The following is a 15,955-nucleotide window of genomic DNA, read 5'->3' as shown; positions in this document are numbered from 1 at the left end:
TCCCTAGAAAACGTCATATGTTCCAGGTGATTGAGCTTAATACTGAAAACTGCTGCCAGAGCTAATGAGATGTTACTCTGTCTCTGACTTGGGGGTGTAGCTAAAGGAGAGAGGGCCTGTGTTCATCCCAGCGGCCCCTCGGAGTGAGGGAGATGATGAAGAAAATAGGAAGGGGTGGAGCTGGGGGCCCCAGGGTCTTTGAACCCATCAGCTCAATTATAGCTGCTCCCCTGCTCTGACTTATGTTTTATTTATTTTTTATTTTTACATTTCCCGCTCTTCCTCCAAGGAGCCCAGAGCGGTGTACTACATACTTGAGTTTCTCCTCACAACAACCCTGTGAAGTAGGTTAGGCTGAAAGAGAAGTGACTGGCCCAAAGTCACCCAGCTAGTATCATGGCTGAATGGGGATTGGAACTCGGGTCTCCCTGGTCCTAGTCCAGCACTCTAACCACTACACCACGCTGGTGAAGGAGCCCAGATCAGTATACATGGTTATGTTTATCCTGACAACAATCCAGTTAGGTAGGTTAGACTGAGAGATAAGTGACCTGCCCAAAGTCACCCAGTGAGGTTCATGGCTGAATAGGGATTTGAACTTGGGTCTCCCCTGGTCCTAGTCCAATACTTTGACATCCTGACTAAGTTTACCAGGGGAAGTTTGACTAAAATCTAGTACAGTAGGAAACACCTATGTCAGGCAGCAGTGATACAGGAAGATGCTGAAATGCATCATCTCATACTGCGTGGGAGGAGGCAATGGTAAACCCCTCCTGTAGTCACCTTAAGTGGCGCAGTGTGGAAATGCTTGGCTCACAAGCAGAAGGTTAGTAAAGTATGCCGTCAAGTCTATTTCAACTCCTGGCGCCCAGAGAGCCCTGTAGTTTTCTTTGGTAGAATGCAGGAGGAGTTTACCATTGCCTCCTCCCACACAGTGTGAGATGATGCCTTTCAGCATCTTCCTATATCGCTGCTGCCCAATATAGTACCCGTGGGGTTCAAACCAGCAACCTTCAGCTTGTTAGTCAAGCATTTCCCCACTGTGCCACTTAAGGTGATGTGACGGCACACTTTACCTTACCTTTATTCTACCAAAGACAACCACAGGGCTCTGTGGTCACCAGGAGTCAACACTGACCCAACGGCACACAACTTTACCTTTAATCCTTTAGACTACACCCTGAGTAGTACTATTTAGTAAGTTAGTCTGAGTCTTCTGGCCTTTGTCGCGGCCAGCACAGTCTGGCTGAGAAGAGTGTCTTGTTGAGAAAAGTAATTAACTGGTTGATTGGGTCTTTTGTTGTTGTGCCAGCACTGATGAAACACATCACGTTACTTTCCATGTTAGAGTGGGGGAGAACAAACTGGTGGCTTCTTTGTATTAAAAATATCTTGTGCTTCTTGCTAAGCATCAGGGTATATATTTCATATTATATTTCTTCAACTATACTTTTTAATAAGAAAAAGCAAGCTGCCTTTCATGTTTCACATATCTGTTTAATGAGTTGATTACAGATACAGTATGCTTTCATGTGCCAGATACATATCTGTAATTGGGGTTAAAAAGCTATTAATGTGCTAGGAGTACATGGAAAAAGCACAGTTTCTTGGCTAATTAAGGCTATAATCCCAAGTCACTTACTAATGAGAAAATCTTGTTGAATTTGGTGGTGTAGGTGGGGCTTCTGAGTATGCATGCTTGCAAAATCTTATTATTGTTCCTGTGGTTTTTATTACCAATATTTATATACTACTTTTCAACAACAAAGTTCACAAAGCAGTTCACAGAGGGGAAAAATAATAAGATGATTCCCTGTCTCCCAAAGGCCTCATAATCTAAAAAGAAATGCTAGGTAGCCACTGAGAAAACAGCACTGTGCGGGGATTGGAATGGATCGGAACACTTGCTCTCCCTCTGCTAAACATAAAAGACACCACTTTAAACACCTCTTTGCTCGATTAGCAGAGTTAAACATTTCAATTCCTTCTTCCCACTTAAAAATCAACAAGTTGGCTTCCAGTAATTAAAACCTAATGCAAGGTATAAGAACCACAACACAATCAAAATCTTCCTAATTAAAAATCCCAGGTAATTTTTATCTTGACAAGCTTGGTTTTGGTGTGGTGTTTGATCTTGGCCCACAAGATAAAAGTTCTGAACCATCGAATGCAAGCGCTGTAGATGGAGTTGCCAGTTGGGCAAGAGGGAGATGGGTAGCAAGGCAGAAGCAGAAGAAAAAACCCCTCAGTGACACATTGGCATGTGACTCAATATGATTTGTTGTAAGCCAAATGTGTTTTGAGTGGATGCTCTCTTCTTCAGAACAAAAGCAAAACAGCCTTGTTTATCATCTCCTGTATTTTGAATACATCAGACCTACAATAAACCTCATCAATGTCTTATTAATTATTGCCACCTGCCAGATGAAATTGGCCTGGCTGTTCCTGTGCCTTTAAGCAATTTGGTGTGTAGGCAAGGTAAATTGTGTCGAGTTGGTGTTGACTCCCGGCTCTCACAGAGCCCTGTGGTTTTCTTTGGTAGAATACAGGAGGGGTTTGCCATTGCCTCCTCCCGTGCAGTATGAGATGATGCCTTTCAGCATCTTCCTATATCGCTGCTGCCCGATATAGTAGCAGCAGGGATTCAAACCGGCAACTTTCTGCTTGTTAGTCAAGCATTTTCCCACTGCACCACTTAAGGTGGAAATTTTCATAGTATGGGGATGAATATTTCCCCCTCCTCCTCCTCCTCCTCATTATTATTACATTTATATCATGCTCTTCCTCCAAGGAGCCCAGATTCTCAACTACATACTTGAGTTTCTCTTTCACAACATCCCTGTGAAGTAGGTTAGGCGGAGAGAGAAGTGACTGGCCCAGAGTCACCCAGCTAGTTTCATGGCTGAATGGGGATTTGAACTCGGGTCTCCCCGGTCCTAGTCCAGGACTCTAACCACTACACCTGCTAATACCTGCATATCAAGCTGCAGCATGGGACAGGAGCTCTCTCTCTCTTTTTTTAAAGGCTGGCATGTGTAGGTTTTGAGAACAGAGACCCTGTTTGTTGCAACAGGGGCCATGTTTAAGCTACCGTATTTACCCAAATAGAGGGTGATTCTAAATTTAAGATGATGCCTTAAATTTTAAGGCTTAAAAGGTAGAGGTTAAATTCAGGTTATACCTATATATACCCCAAAGAAAGAGGACCCTGAATTCAAGATGACTCCCTATATTTAACAGGAAAGAACTGGGGCGGGGGGGAGAGACCTAATCTTGAATTGGGGTAAATATGGTATGTTTTCATGTTTAGAAATCTATGTGTGACTCTATTTTTATTCTTGGCACTTCCTGTTCAATACACTGGTTGTAGCTGGAAAAGTGTTACAGTGAGATTTATAAACTATTTAAGTGTGCTTAATTGCACTGAAATAATTGAGATTAATAGTCGGATCCTGTGTGGCTGTCAGTTCTTGCCCTTGTATTAGCTACTTGGCCTTCTGCTCTTTGTCTAATCCTTCAGGCCTCGATAGTGCTATTATTTTATAGATTCTGATTATATTTTGTGGTTGTATCTGTGCATGCAAGTATGTGGTGCAAATGAACATAAGGAACTGCCTTAGACCAAGTTAGACTATTGGTCCAGCTTGTCAGTATTGTCTCTGCTGACTGGCAGGTTTTCCGAGAGGGTTTTTTCCAGCCTTGTCTGGTTCTGTCAGCCCTACCTGAAATTGAGGTTGTGGCCTTCGGCATACAAAACATGTGCTTGAGCACTGAGCGATGCCTTCTCTCTAAGGAAGGAGAGCTGGTCTTGTGGTGGCATGAATTGTCCCCATTGCTAAGCAGGGTCTGCTCTGGTTTGCATTTGAATGGGAGACTACAAGTGAGCACTGTAAGATATTCCCCTTAGGGGATGGGGCCGCTCTGGGAAGAGCTCCTGCATGCAGAAGGTTCCAAGTTCCCTCCCTGGCATCTCCAAGACAGGGCTGAGAGAATCCTGCTGCTGCCAGTCTGTGTGGACAATACTGAGCTAGATGGACCAATGGTCTGACTCAGTATAAGGCAGCTTTCTGTGTTCTTAAGGGAGAGGCTGGGCTGGACAATGTCTCCAGCATCCCTTACTTCCCCATGCAAGATGCAGCTGCATAAGCCAAACTCAGTTGTGAACTCTGTTGCTGTACTGATATAGATGCATCCTAATGCTCTTCTTGCCCTTGATTATGTTGTAAGTATTTTTTTTTAAAAGACCAGAGCATAGGAGCAGGTTATAAGGCAGGCTTGTTAGTATGTCAAAATATTGCCGCCTCTGCAAACTAGTTATGCAAGATTGCTGGGGTTTAAGTGAGTTTAGACACATTGGAGTGTGCTCCATTTCTTTTCTTTGTCTTAAATGGTGTATATCCTGCCTTGCCACTGATATGCTCAAGGCAGTTGCTGCAGTCAGCATCGCAAAACGCAAAAATATGGAATTAATACAAAATGCTTGATTATAAAAAAGATTTTAGGGGATTGCTGTTATAGTGAGGTAGAGAACAGGGCTGCTTGCTCTCTGCTCCCATCATAGGAACATAGGAAGTTGCCTTATACAGAGTCAGACCATTGGTCCGTCTAGCTCAGTATTGTCTACACAGACTGGCAGCAGCTTGGCCGAGGTTGCAGGCAGGAGTCTCTCAGCCCTATCTTTGAGATTCTGCCAGGGAGGGAACTTGGAACCTTCTGCATGGAAGCATGCAGGTGCTCTTCCCAGAGCGGCCCCATCCCCTAAGGGAATATCTTGCAGTGCCCACACGTCATCTCCCATTCAAATGCAAACCACGGTGGACCCTGCTTAGCAAACAGGATCATTCATGCTTGCTACCACAAGACCAGCTCATAGACCTTAATTAGTAGTCACAGCTGGAATGGCAAGGAACGGTTGTCCTTGCCTGCTGTCTCTGCTGCCTGATGTTGCTCAGTGAGACTGAGGGCCATGCTTAGACATGACACTGGAAATACATTCATATATCTGTGTGCTATATGACTCCCCGATATGGGAGTCATGGAATAGGGGGAATTCAACCTCCCTTCTCCCCACCATGTCAATTCCTTAATGTAAATCATCTCCCCTGGAGCTGATCTTAGCTGCAGAGGGGAAAGCATGGAGGCACTTGTTTGTTTATCGTATTTCTATACTGCCTGATATATACCTCTCTTGGCAGTCTATACACTGGACAACACAACAAATGTAAATACAAAAACTGTTAAAATTCACAAAACAGAACAATCTCTCAAGATCTGTTACTAGCTGAGCTTATGATGCCTGATTCCAGAAGCCTCCCTGTTTACAGCTGCATCTCCAGGCTTGGAGATTGCACTTTTGCTATGCCCAGGAGCTGCCCCGCAATGTGACCAGTTTATGTTAAACATGGGCACACAAGTCGCTTAGTTGGCAGTGGACTGGTACTGGTTGCCCCTAGATTTGGGCTGCAAGTAACACAAATTGTAAAGGGGATTAGCGTCACCCCCCCTCTCCCTATGCCTGGCTAAGCAGACTCCAGAACTAGCTATTGCAAGTTATCTGGCATCCGAGGTCATGATGGACTTAGGATGAACTCTAAAACAGGGATTCTCAATGTTGGGTCCCCAGATGTTATTGGACTTCAGCTCCCATAATCCACAGCCCCAGTGGCCTTTAGTTGGGGATTATGGGAGTTGAAGTCCAGTAACATCTGAGGACCCAACGTTGAGAATCCCTGCTCTAAAACTCCCCCGCCCTCTCTCAACTGATGCTAATGAAGCAATTAGGCTAAGGGAAGGCAGATAAGACAAGTGCAGCAGCAGCCTCCATGACAATAGGGATGAGTCAGTGATGTAACTTTGAATAGGTACCCACTGAAACCTTTGATAGAATTATTGGGAGAGTCATCCCCAGCACAGGATATTCTTTGGCGCACCTGCACACTCTGATTTTCATTATAATCAGCCTTGCATACACACCTTCCTACTCAGGAAGGACGATCAGACACAATGCATTCCGAAAAAGCATGTCTGGACTGCCCTATTCAGCAGAGCATGACCACAGCAAAGTGCCCCCAAGGCCTAACCCCATGCGCCCCCCCCGTATGCTCTCCCAGTGTCTATCACTGGAGACTCCAACTGCAGAACATTGCAACAAGCAGGTTCCCCTTTCCATTCTACTGGGGACTCCATCTTCGTGCTCTCTCAGACCTTCCTCTGGAGACTCCACTGTAACAAGAACTTCAGCAGACCACCTTGGCCTGCCTCTTTCCATTGAGGCCCCCTGAGCTGAAATCACGACCTGCCTGGCCAATTCGCTGCCCCCACCCCGAGGCTCAGCAAATTGTGCCTGGTTTTAGATCACTCCCCCTGCCGATCTATCCAGCTGGCCTCACGCTGGAACTCTTCTCGTGAGGAACCCCACTTACTCCTTCAACTCTCCTGCTCCCCACTTTGCCTCCCCGGACAGCCGTTAGTCTCCAGCTGCCCGAGTCGGACCTTCGTGAGGACAGGTGATAGAGCCTCTTGCCCGGCTCCTTCAGGGCTGAATCAATCCCTCTCTCTTATTTCTGAAACCTTAACCCCCCACTCCCATCTTAAAGTAACTCTTTCTAGCCCGCCTGGGAATTTACACATAATTTGGAACTTTAAGCTAAATGTGCCTTACAATAGTCCTAAACATATTTGTAGTACTTTTATGCTAGGACTGCCTAGTAACTTAGTCTTATGGCTTTTACTTGTTTTTCTTACAATAAGCTCCTTTGGTTAGTTAAAACCTCCCTCCCAAGACAGTTTTGTTGAGTTCATATGCTTGCACAAATTAAAACTCCTTGGAACTGCCTCCCTCCCCTTTTGAGCTAATTCTCTACATTTGCCCAAACTGGGGTTGTTGACCAATCATCCCCGAGGCAGTTCCATCAACAGTATACTTTGGATTGGAGTTACAACATGGGGGAAAGGGTTAATCTCCAGTGCCATGACCCCAATCTAAATCCCCCGGAGGCTGCTCTTCAGCAGAAATGAAATCAAAGGTCAGAGATACATATGCGCATCTCCTACATTGTGTCTAGTTTCTCCCTGATTTTGCAATCCTAAATACAATTTTGCCTCGGTCCTAAGCATGCTTACTTGGCACAAGTATGGAAACAAATTCCATTCAAATTAAGTCTCACTTCCTTGCAAGTGTGCATAGGGTTCAGCCTCAACTGTAAGTGAAGAAGTTGAAATCAGTGGAAGGTATGAGAATCGGCTGCCTTAAATGAAAGGCCTTTGATTCCGCTGGTTTGTGGGTTGCAAGCATTGTGTCATACTCGAAAGATGCTCACCCTTGCTCTTGTGGCATTGTCTTCAGAAAAGGAATGTCCTAGGCATTGCTTAAGATAATATTGCAGTCTGCTGAGACTATTGTGTTGCCAGACTCCCTGCCCCTGGAAACTCTGACTTTGTGTAGAAGCAAGGCTCAGCGAGGTACGTACAAGCACTTGGTGCCAGGAGGGAAGCTGGCCTCTATTTGGATCAAACAGCTGTATTGTGCAAATCCTAAATTGTTGCATGAAAAGATACCCCCCCACACACACACAATTCTGTGCATTCTTAATGAAGCCAGAGTTCCTGGTGCAGCAAAAAGCACAATAGAGGATTTGGGTTCTCTGGTGCTCCATCTGAATAATAACTACCAGAGGTGCTCTTACTCCTGGACTTCTGGGCCTTCACAGTCCAGGGCCTCCACTGGGGCCCCCAATCCTCTTTATTCTGTCCTGGGTGGTGTGGTCACCTGGCCCAGCATGATAATGTTTTAATTTGCAGGGGAGGGGGGACCCTCCAAAGGCCTTTATGGCCAGGCTCCAACATTACCTAGGTGCACCTCTGATAACTACACCCACACCTTTTTCAGGACCCTATGCTGGAACCTTATCTCTCCCCCCCGCCCCGCTTTGTAATTTTATGATTTCCTGCGTTCGCTTCAGTGACTGTTACTGGCACCTGCCTTGTGTTTCTTTTTAGATTGTGAGCCCTTTGGGGGGGGGGGTCAGGGAGACATCTTATTTGTGTATTCTTTATTTTGCTGTGCAGACCACTTTGAGAACTTGGGTTGAAGAGCAGTATATAAATATTCCTCGTAGTGGCAGTAAGAGTCTCCCAGATTTTGGAGTGAAATGTTTGGGCCACTGAGGATGAATCATTCCCTACATAGAATTGTCACTGGCTGCCTCCTGTGCCTGACTGTCAGGGAAACCCTTTTGCTACTTCTGGGAGCACAGAGTGGCATCTGGTGCCAGCCCAGTACCCTGATGCTTTGGCAGAGCCTTTGCTGCCAGGGCCCCCTAAATAATCCCTTTTGGCATTGCATGCAGAACAGCAGATTGAGGACAGATATCAAAGCTGCTCTTGATTCTGTCTCTTCTCTTTCTACCGAAATTTGAACACTTGCCAACTGCCAAGTTATTGGAGTCATCTTTCCCTCCCCCTCATCTTATCCCAGGAGTCACCTTCTCTCCCTGTGTAACCAAGGTTGCCAACTACCATATTTTACATTGTGCTTCTGCAGTTTACCAATAAACTGTATTTCCTGTTTTCAGAAACCTTGCCTCTGAATCTGATGCTCCTCTAGGAGACCTTAACTTTTGTCTTCCCTCTGGTCTGTTCATTATTCACAATTGTAAGTTTGGTTTTGAGCAAAATTTCCCCAAGTTGACCCAAAAGCATAAGCACACACCTATGTGGCACCTAATGGCACAGCGGGGAGGTAACTTGCCTAGGGAACAAGAGGTTGCTGGTCAAATTGCCGCTGAGATTGTTGTACCCCAACAAAGAGAGGTTCTTTTCTGGGTCAGTAGCCAAAACACTTCACCAGCCGAGAAGGATTCAAAGGCTTTATTTTGCTCTATAGTAGCAAAGGTCTTGGACAGCTCACGCTCAAGTCCAAGACCCCGTTCATTTACAAGCATGACATATTTATAGCCTAGAAGATGATACATAGGTACTGCCCCTTTCCTTTGTCTGGACTTTCAGTAAATTTCCAGCTAACTTCTGTGCATGTACTTTAACGTGAATACCTCATCACCTTCTTATCTAGTCTCTCCTGGCCCTCCTTGGTACAGAAAAGCAACTCCTTATAAGGATCCCCCAGGCCCCCCTTACACAAACAGAATATATGAAAGGTAACATGGCTTCGGTCTGGTTCAGACCTATACCAGTATGTTTCCCAGACTATGGGAAACACCTGTATCGGGCAGCAGTGATGTAGGAAGATGCTGAAAGGCATCATCTCATACTGTGCGGGAAAAGGTAATGGTAAAGTAAAGTAAACCCTTCTTGTATTCTACCAAAGAAAACTACATGGCTCTTTGATTGCCAGGAGTTGACACCAACTTGATGGCACAAATTTACTTTTACTTTTACTTTATGTGGCATACGTATGCATGAGCAAGCATAGTGGTAATTTTCTTCACTTAGAAACATGGCCAGATGCACAAATAGCAGAAGTTGCAATTGTGGCTTTTGAGTCTATTAGAAGATCCCTATTTGCAAAATGTTTATTGCTTAAAAATATTGGTATTTGTAGTAGTTCTTCTAACTATTCATTGTCCATAAGTGATGTGGAATAACGGCTGTTGTGCAATCATTTCACGCTTTCTACTCCAGAATTTTTGCCATAGTGGTTAAAAGCTGTCTGTTGTGGCTCATTAATGTTTTCTTCTTCATACTCTATTGAACAAAATAATATTTTTGAGGACATGAAACCATCTTGAGCAATTCCTAGGAAACATATTTGCAGTAGACATGCTTAATACTTTCAGTAAACTATAGGGCCTGTTGTCTAGCTTAGCTAGTCAATGAATTAGCCAGTTAAAATAAATGTATTTATATATATTACCAAGTCTGCAATGCAGGTGCCTTTTTGGGAGACTGAAAGGAGTGTGACAATGTGTATTCTAATGAACAAAAGCAAGAGGCAGTTTAAGAGTATTGCTGCTGATTAGGGTATGAAAAAGTAAATCCTAAAACAAGTGTGGCCTTTGCTTTAAGCTAAAGTTTTCATTGACTAGTCAATAGATTAAAGCTTGCAACCACTTTACAGCTTTATTATCCCTTCAAGGAAAGCAGCTATAACCCAGTGATAGAGGGAGAAATTCCTAGGTTTAATACCTGGCTGGCATCCTCATGTAGGGCTGGGAAAGACACTGGGCAGGTTCACATATAAACCCGCCCAGTTCACACATAAACCCTCTACTTGCAGAGTTGGTAACTAGCTTGTTTGACAGTCTGAATCCACACCAAGGCAGGAATCTGAGGTTCATTCAGGCCCTCAAACCGAGATGTGTAACCCAAGATTTGAAGCTGGTTTACCAGAACAAATACTGCTCTCACTGAGGTGCATGTTATGTCTGAACTCGGGCTCTTCATGAACCTCTGGTTTATTCCAGGCAAGCCTACCTCTTTGGCATCAGGACCAGTGACTGTGAAGTGGCACAAGGCAGGCTGGGATAGCATCCAGGGCCTTGCTGGGAGGCTGACCAGGAGATTTACCTCTGACTCAGCTTGGCTACTTCCAACAAACCAAGATATGTGATGGTCTGCAGCATCAGCTTCAGGTTCCCTCTGTAGCCTGATCCAGACATCATGATGTACAAGTGTACATGTCTATACACCTGTACACGTGTTGAGAAAGAACATTTTCTGGGAATTCTTCTGGAAACTTTTCTGATGCCCTGATTCGATTGGGTTCCATGATAACATGTTTATTTAACTTTGTTTAGTAAACAAAAGTGTCCATGCGCTCGTGCGCGCACGCTCTCTCTCTCTCTCACACACACACACACACACACACACACACACACACACACACACACACACACACACCCTACCTACCTACCTCTCTGCCATGTTCATTTTGCATGTCTTTAAAATATGTACCTTGTGTACATAGATCAGTGCAAATTCCTTATAGTATATGTATGTTTCTGAAGCAGCCAATGAGAGAGACTTTTTTGTTGCGGTCAAGTGCATGGTATTGAACTCACTTTGTTAAAAATTGTCCCCCCCCCCCTTTTGTTCTTGCTCTTCTAGAGTTGTGGCTGTTTTTTCTCGACTAGCAGCTCTCTCAATACCAAATTTTATACTGACCCAGTGGAAGCAGTAAAAGACATACCAAATGGGTCGACCCTCCTTGTTGGCGGTAAGTACCAGAATCCACTATTCTTCTGCAAATAAATTAGGACCAGAGTAGATTTATTTTATGCACATGTCTGTTCCACTCAGCTAGGAAGTGGTGTGGTGTTGGTAATGGTTCTACCCCTTAAACCTGGGCTGCAGAACTTTTGGGCCTCCAAATGTTTTTGGACTACAACTCCCATCATGACTGACAATTGACCACTGAGGGGGTGGGTGGGTGGGTGAAGGGCTTTGTTCTGTTTGTTTTTTGTTCATTTATCACATTTATAAACTGCCTAACACATACATCCCAACACAGTATACAACAATTTGAAACCATAAAACAAAACACAATAAAAACACTTAAAACAGAATTAAAGTGGACAATGCAAGTATGCATTGTCCCCTTTGTTAAGCAGAGTCCACCCTGGTTTGCATTTGAATGGGAGAAAGACTACATGTGAGCATTGTAAAATATTCCCTGTAGGGGATGATGGGGCTGCTCTGGGAAGAGCACCTACCTGCTTGCATGCAGAAGTCCCCTCCCTGGCAGCATCTCCAAGATAGGGCTGAGAGAGACTTCTGCCCATATTTTAATTGTCATTTTTATAGTCTTGATTTTAATTTTTGTGTAAACTGCTGTGGGATTGTTTTAGTGAAAGGTGGTATACAAGTTTAGTGATCAGTCAATCTATCAATTGCCTTGGAGAAGCCTCTGCCACTCTGTGTAGACAATAGTGAGCTCGATGGACCAATGGCCTGACTCTGTATAAGGCCGTTTCCTATGTTCCCGAGAGAGACTTAGCAAAAGAAAAACCTCTGAGAAAACAGGTGTGTCTTGAGCAATTTTTTGAAGGCAGCTAGAGATGGAGAAGCTCTTGTATTGACAGGGAGCGCATTCCAAAGTTGAAGTCCAACAACAGCTGGAGGCTGTTGTGCACCCGCTGCCTTAAACAAAAAAGAACATGTGTGGAGGGAGGAGAATGACCTCCCCTCCACACCTTTCTGTGCTCTTTTGTTGCTTTCATCCAGGGGCGCTTAAACCCCCAGCCACAGAGACCTCTCTTCAGGGGCATAACTATAATAGGGCAATGGGAGACAGTTGTCTGGGGGCCCACTGCCTTGGGGGCCCCCCCAAAGACAAGTCAAATGACTGACTCCCCCAGCCATGCACCCGCCCGGGCTTCCTTCAGTTGTATTCATCCTCCGAAATTGATGTGAGTGCTAAGACCTGGAGCTACCAGAACAGCATCTCTTTTTCTAGTACCGTTACATTACTTGCATCATCCACAATTTACAAAACCTTTAAAAAAATTTTAGGATGATGTTTTATTGTGGCCCATAGGTTGGGGTGTGTGTGTGTGTGTGTGTGTGTGTGTGTATGTATATGTATATATATGTGTGTGTGTGTGTATACACACACACACACACACACACACACACACACACACACACACCCCTATGCTTTTTGTTACCACTATTCAGCCTCATTTAAGATTTTTTTACTTCATGAGCTGAGCTTCAGTGAGGGGGGGTGCATTTTAAAATCTTGTCTCTGGGCCCACTCCAACCTTGCTACGCCCCTGCCTCTCTTGATTTCCACTTGCCCACTCAGACTACTCTTTCATCAAGGCCTCCTGTGTCTTGTTTGTCTAAAGCAAGCCCCCTCCCGCCCCAGTAGTGTTTGGACTACAGCTCCCATAATCCCCAGCCTCAGTGGCCAATAGCCAGGGGATGTGGGAGTTGTAGGCCAACATCTGCAGGAGGGCCAAAGTTGAGCAGCTCTGGTCCATAGTCTTGCATGTGTTATGGCTGTTTCAAGGAGGTCTTTGGCCATTGTGGCTGAGGGATGATGGGAGTGGTAGTCCATTTTCATCCAAGGACCCACATTTGAAAACCCCTGGATTAAGCAATTCTCTCCCTCCCTGGCTCCAGCTGGAGTGGAGGAAAATTGTGTAAAGCAGCAGGGTGGGGCAGGAGAAGAGACTTTCACTTCCCCTGGATGCTATTTTTGATGTAAAGATGGGAAACTGGAAGTTTGTCTCTCCTCTCCACCTTCCGCCCCATGCAAATGAATATTGTTTTGTTTTCAAAAGTTTGAGATGGACTTTCCTTGTAGGTTTTTGAACATTAAATAGAAGAAGAATAGGGTTTTCATTGACTGCCTCTGCATCCCTTCCTTTCTGTTATGACTCAAGTGAGAAGTTGGAGCATCAACCCACTTCTGCTGCCTGCTCCCCAGATAAGCAGCTCTAGCCATTTTTATCATGACAGATACAGTGAGCCTATGTAGAGGGGCCACTTATATTCATTTAGTTCAGGGCTGCACAACTTTGGCCTTCCTGCAGATGTTGGACTACAACTCCCATAATTCTTGACTATTGGCCTCTGAGACTGGGGGTGCTTAGTTCAAAAACAGCCAGAGGGCCAAAGTTGTGCAGCACTGGTTTAGCTGAACGTCTGCATGGTATGCTCATGTGTCCACCTGTGTACATATAGTCCAACCACTCTTTGCTTGGACTGGTTTGGATGATGCTGACAGCCCTACGTATGGAATGGAATAGGGCACACCTGCCCTCCATTCACCTGGTGCTCTCTCCCTGCCCATCCGCATGGGGCTGACCCATCAAATATGGTCTTATACCAAAAGTGCATGGTTGATTCTGTGGTAAAATCCAGGAATCAGTTGCACAGTTTTGCCTAGGCACATTTTGATGAGCCATATTTGGATCATCGGTCTTGCCCTTTGGGGAAGGGGCTCATCCTAATATATTCAGTATATCAGGACGATCCCCCCCTCAACCCCTCGCATTGAATGTGCATACCATTTGAACCATTTCCTGTGACTGGTAATCCCTCTTTACTGGGGTTCGAGATTGTGTGGAGAAAGCCCTGTGGTTATAGAGTTGCAGATGTTTGCACACCATGCCAGCTTTCAGTTGAATGTGTGTAGATCGAAAGTACAATTTGTGCCCTCTGTATACGCATTCACTCACCCTGTTGTGAGATGTATGTATTGCATCCTGCAGTAGGTGGGTTCAAAGACCTGAATTATTGGTCACTTCCAAGTGCATTAAGGTTGTAGGAACACCTGTGAGTACACAAACCCATTATCTTCAGTGAGTCTCTGTGTGTTCGAGCTTTCAGGGATGGTGCCCATGAGGCTAATCTTTGACCTTGGAAAACTTATAGTAGAAAACTACAGATGCCATTTCGGCACCAAGCAAACATAGAAGAACCTTTTATAGGTACTCAGTGCAATGTTCCTAGAGCATTCAGAATGTGGGTGGAGTTCCTGTGATAGGATAAAAAAATACTCAGAAGTTCGGAGCTCTTAAGACTATAAAAAGAAGTGGTTTGGACTTGTTGACTCGATACCTGCATCATTTAGAGAATTGCCCTGGAAAGTCTAGGAAGACAGAAAGATAAGGAGAGGAAGCATTACGTGAATAGGTTTATTGCTAAGAGAAGGTGTTGGAGGCCAATATTTCCAGAAAAAGGAAACCAGTGCCGTGGTCAGTTTTACTAACAAGAAAGCCATGACCAGTACAATGAGGAAAGGTGGGTTGTGAGTTTAGGAGCACGGGAAGCTGCCTTATACTAAGTCAAACCATTGGCCTATATAGCTCAGTATTGTCTACACAGACTGGCAGCAGCTTCTCCAAAGTTGCAGGTAAAGCCCTATCTTGGAGATGCCAGAGAGGGAACTTTGGACCTTCTGCATGCAAGCATTCCCAGAGTGGCCCCATCCCCTAAGGGGAATATCTTGCAGTGCGCACACATGTCACCAAATGCAAATCAGGGCAGACCCTGCTTAGCAAAGGGGGCAATTTACGCTTACTACCACAAGACCAGCTCTCCTCCCCAAGTTTGCACTTGTTCAATTTAAAAAGAGAAATCATAGGAAGGCTTGTTCCTCTTAATAGACAGCCAAGGTTAAATGTCTCAGCACACACCTGAAAACACTTTATTTTCATCTAGAGCTTCTAAAATGCTCATTGGGTTCTCCCCCTCCATACCTCTCTCCACAAGCCAAATAATTTGATCCTTGCATTGCCATTTTAATGGGGGTCTTCACAGTGGCAATCCCCACTGCTGCTGGGGATTCTGGGAGTTGTAGTCAACACCTGGGAATCCCTGTTAGAGGGAACACTGACCCCCCCCCCGATATTTGGCACATGCAGTGGACTTAGGGGAGAGGAACAGTTACTAGCCAGCCATAAGTTGTGGTAGCCATGATGCTGGACTGCAACTCTTATAATCCTTAACCACAATAGCCAAGGCCCCTTGTGGTTGGGGGTGATGGGAGTTGTAGTCCATCAACATCTGGAGACCCATGGCTGGAATCCTTACTTTATGCTGTTCTGAGAAAGTATTTTCCTCTGCTGAGCGCATTTGTGGGAACCTACCTTTTGCATTAGATAGCTTCTTACTGTATAAATTGTTTTTTGTTGCATAGGTTTTGGGCTCTGTGGAATTCCTGAAAACCTTATAGGAGCTCTGTTGAAGACTGGCGTAAAAGGGTTAACGGCTGTCAGTAATAATGCCGGGTAGGTGTACATCTATTCTCAGAACACCCAGAGGTGCATCTAGTTAATTTTGGAGCCTGGACCTAAAGGCCGCTGTAGGCCCCGCTGCAAGTTAAGCATCCTTCCCCTATATGCAAACACCATGACACACATTATTTTTTAACACATGGGTTCTTAAGGGCACAACTGAACTCACAAGAATGTGAGAATATAAAACAGGTATATTTATGCAAATATGCATCAGCAGCGGTACGGTGACCACACCACCCGGGACAGAC

The 15,955-nt window shown here is 44.9% G+C and overlaps 1 protein-coding gene across 3 annotated transcripts in view; it reads left to right on the top strand.

Annotated features, from left to right (window-relative positions):
* The window catches only part of OXCT1 (3-oxoacid CoA-transferase 1), a 99,120-nt gene that overhangs the window by 2,043 nt on the left and 81,122 nt on the right, over positions 1–15,955 (top strand). For all 3 annotated transcript variants that reach the window (XM_053292771.1, XM_053292772.1, XM_053292773.1), the window contains exons 2-3: positions 11,065–11,173; positions 15,608–15,698. In XM_053292771.1, coding sequence (XP_053148746.1) covers positions 11,065–11,173; positions 15,608–15,698 — 200 coding nt within the window. The remainder of the gene's footprint in view (positions 1–11,064; positions 11,174–15,607; positions 15,699–15,955) is intronic.

The sequence above is a fragment of the Hemicordylus capensis genome, chromosome 2 (genome assembly GCF_027244095.1).
Source record: "Hemicordylus capensis ecotype Gifberg chromosome 2, rHemCap1.1.pri, whole genome shotgun sequence".
NCBI classification, from domain to species: Eukaryota; Metazoa; Chordata; class Lepidosauria; order Squamata; family Cordylidae; genus Hemicordylus; species Hemicordylus capensis.
This window is presented reverse-complemented; position numbering and strand designations above follow the sequence as displayed.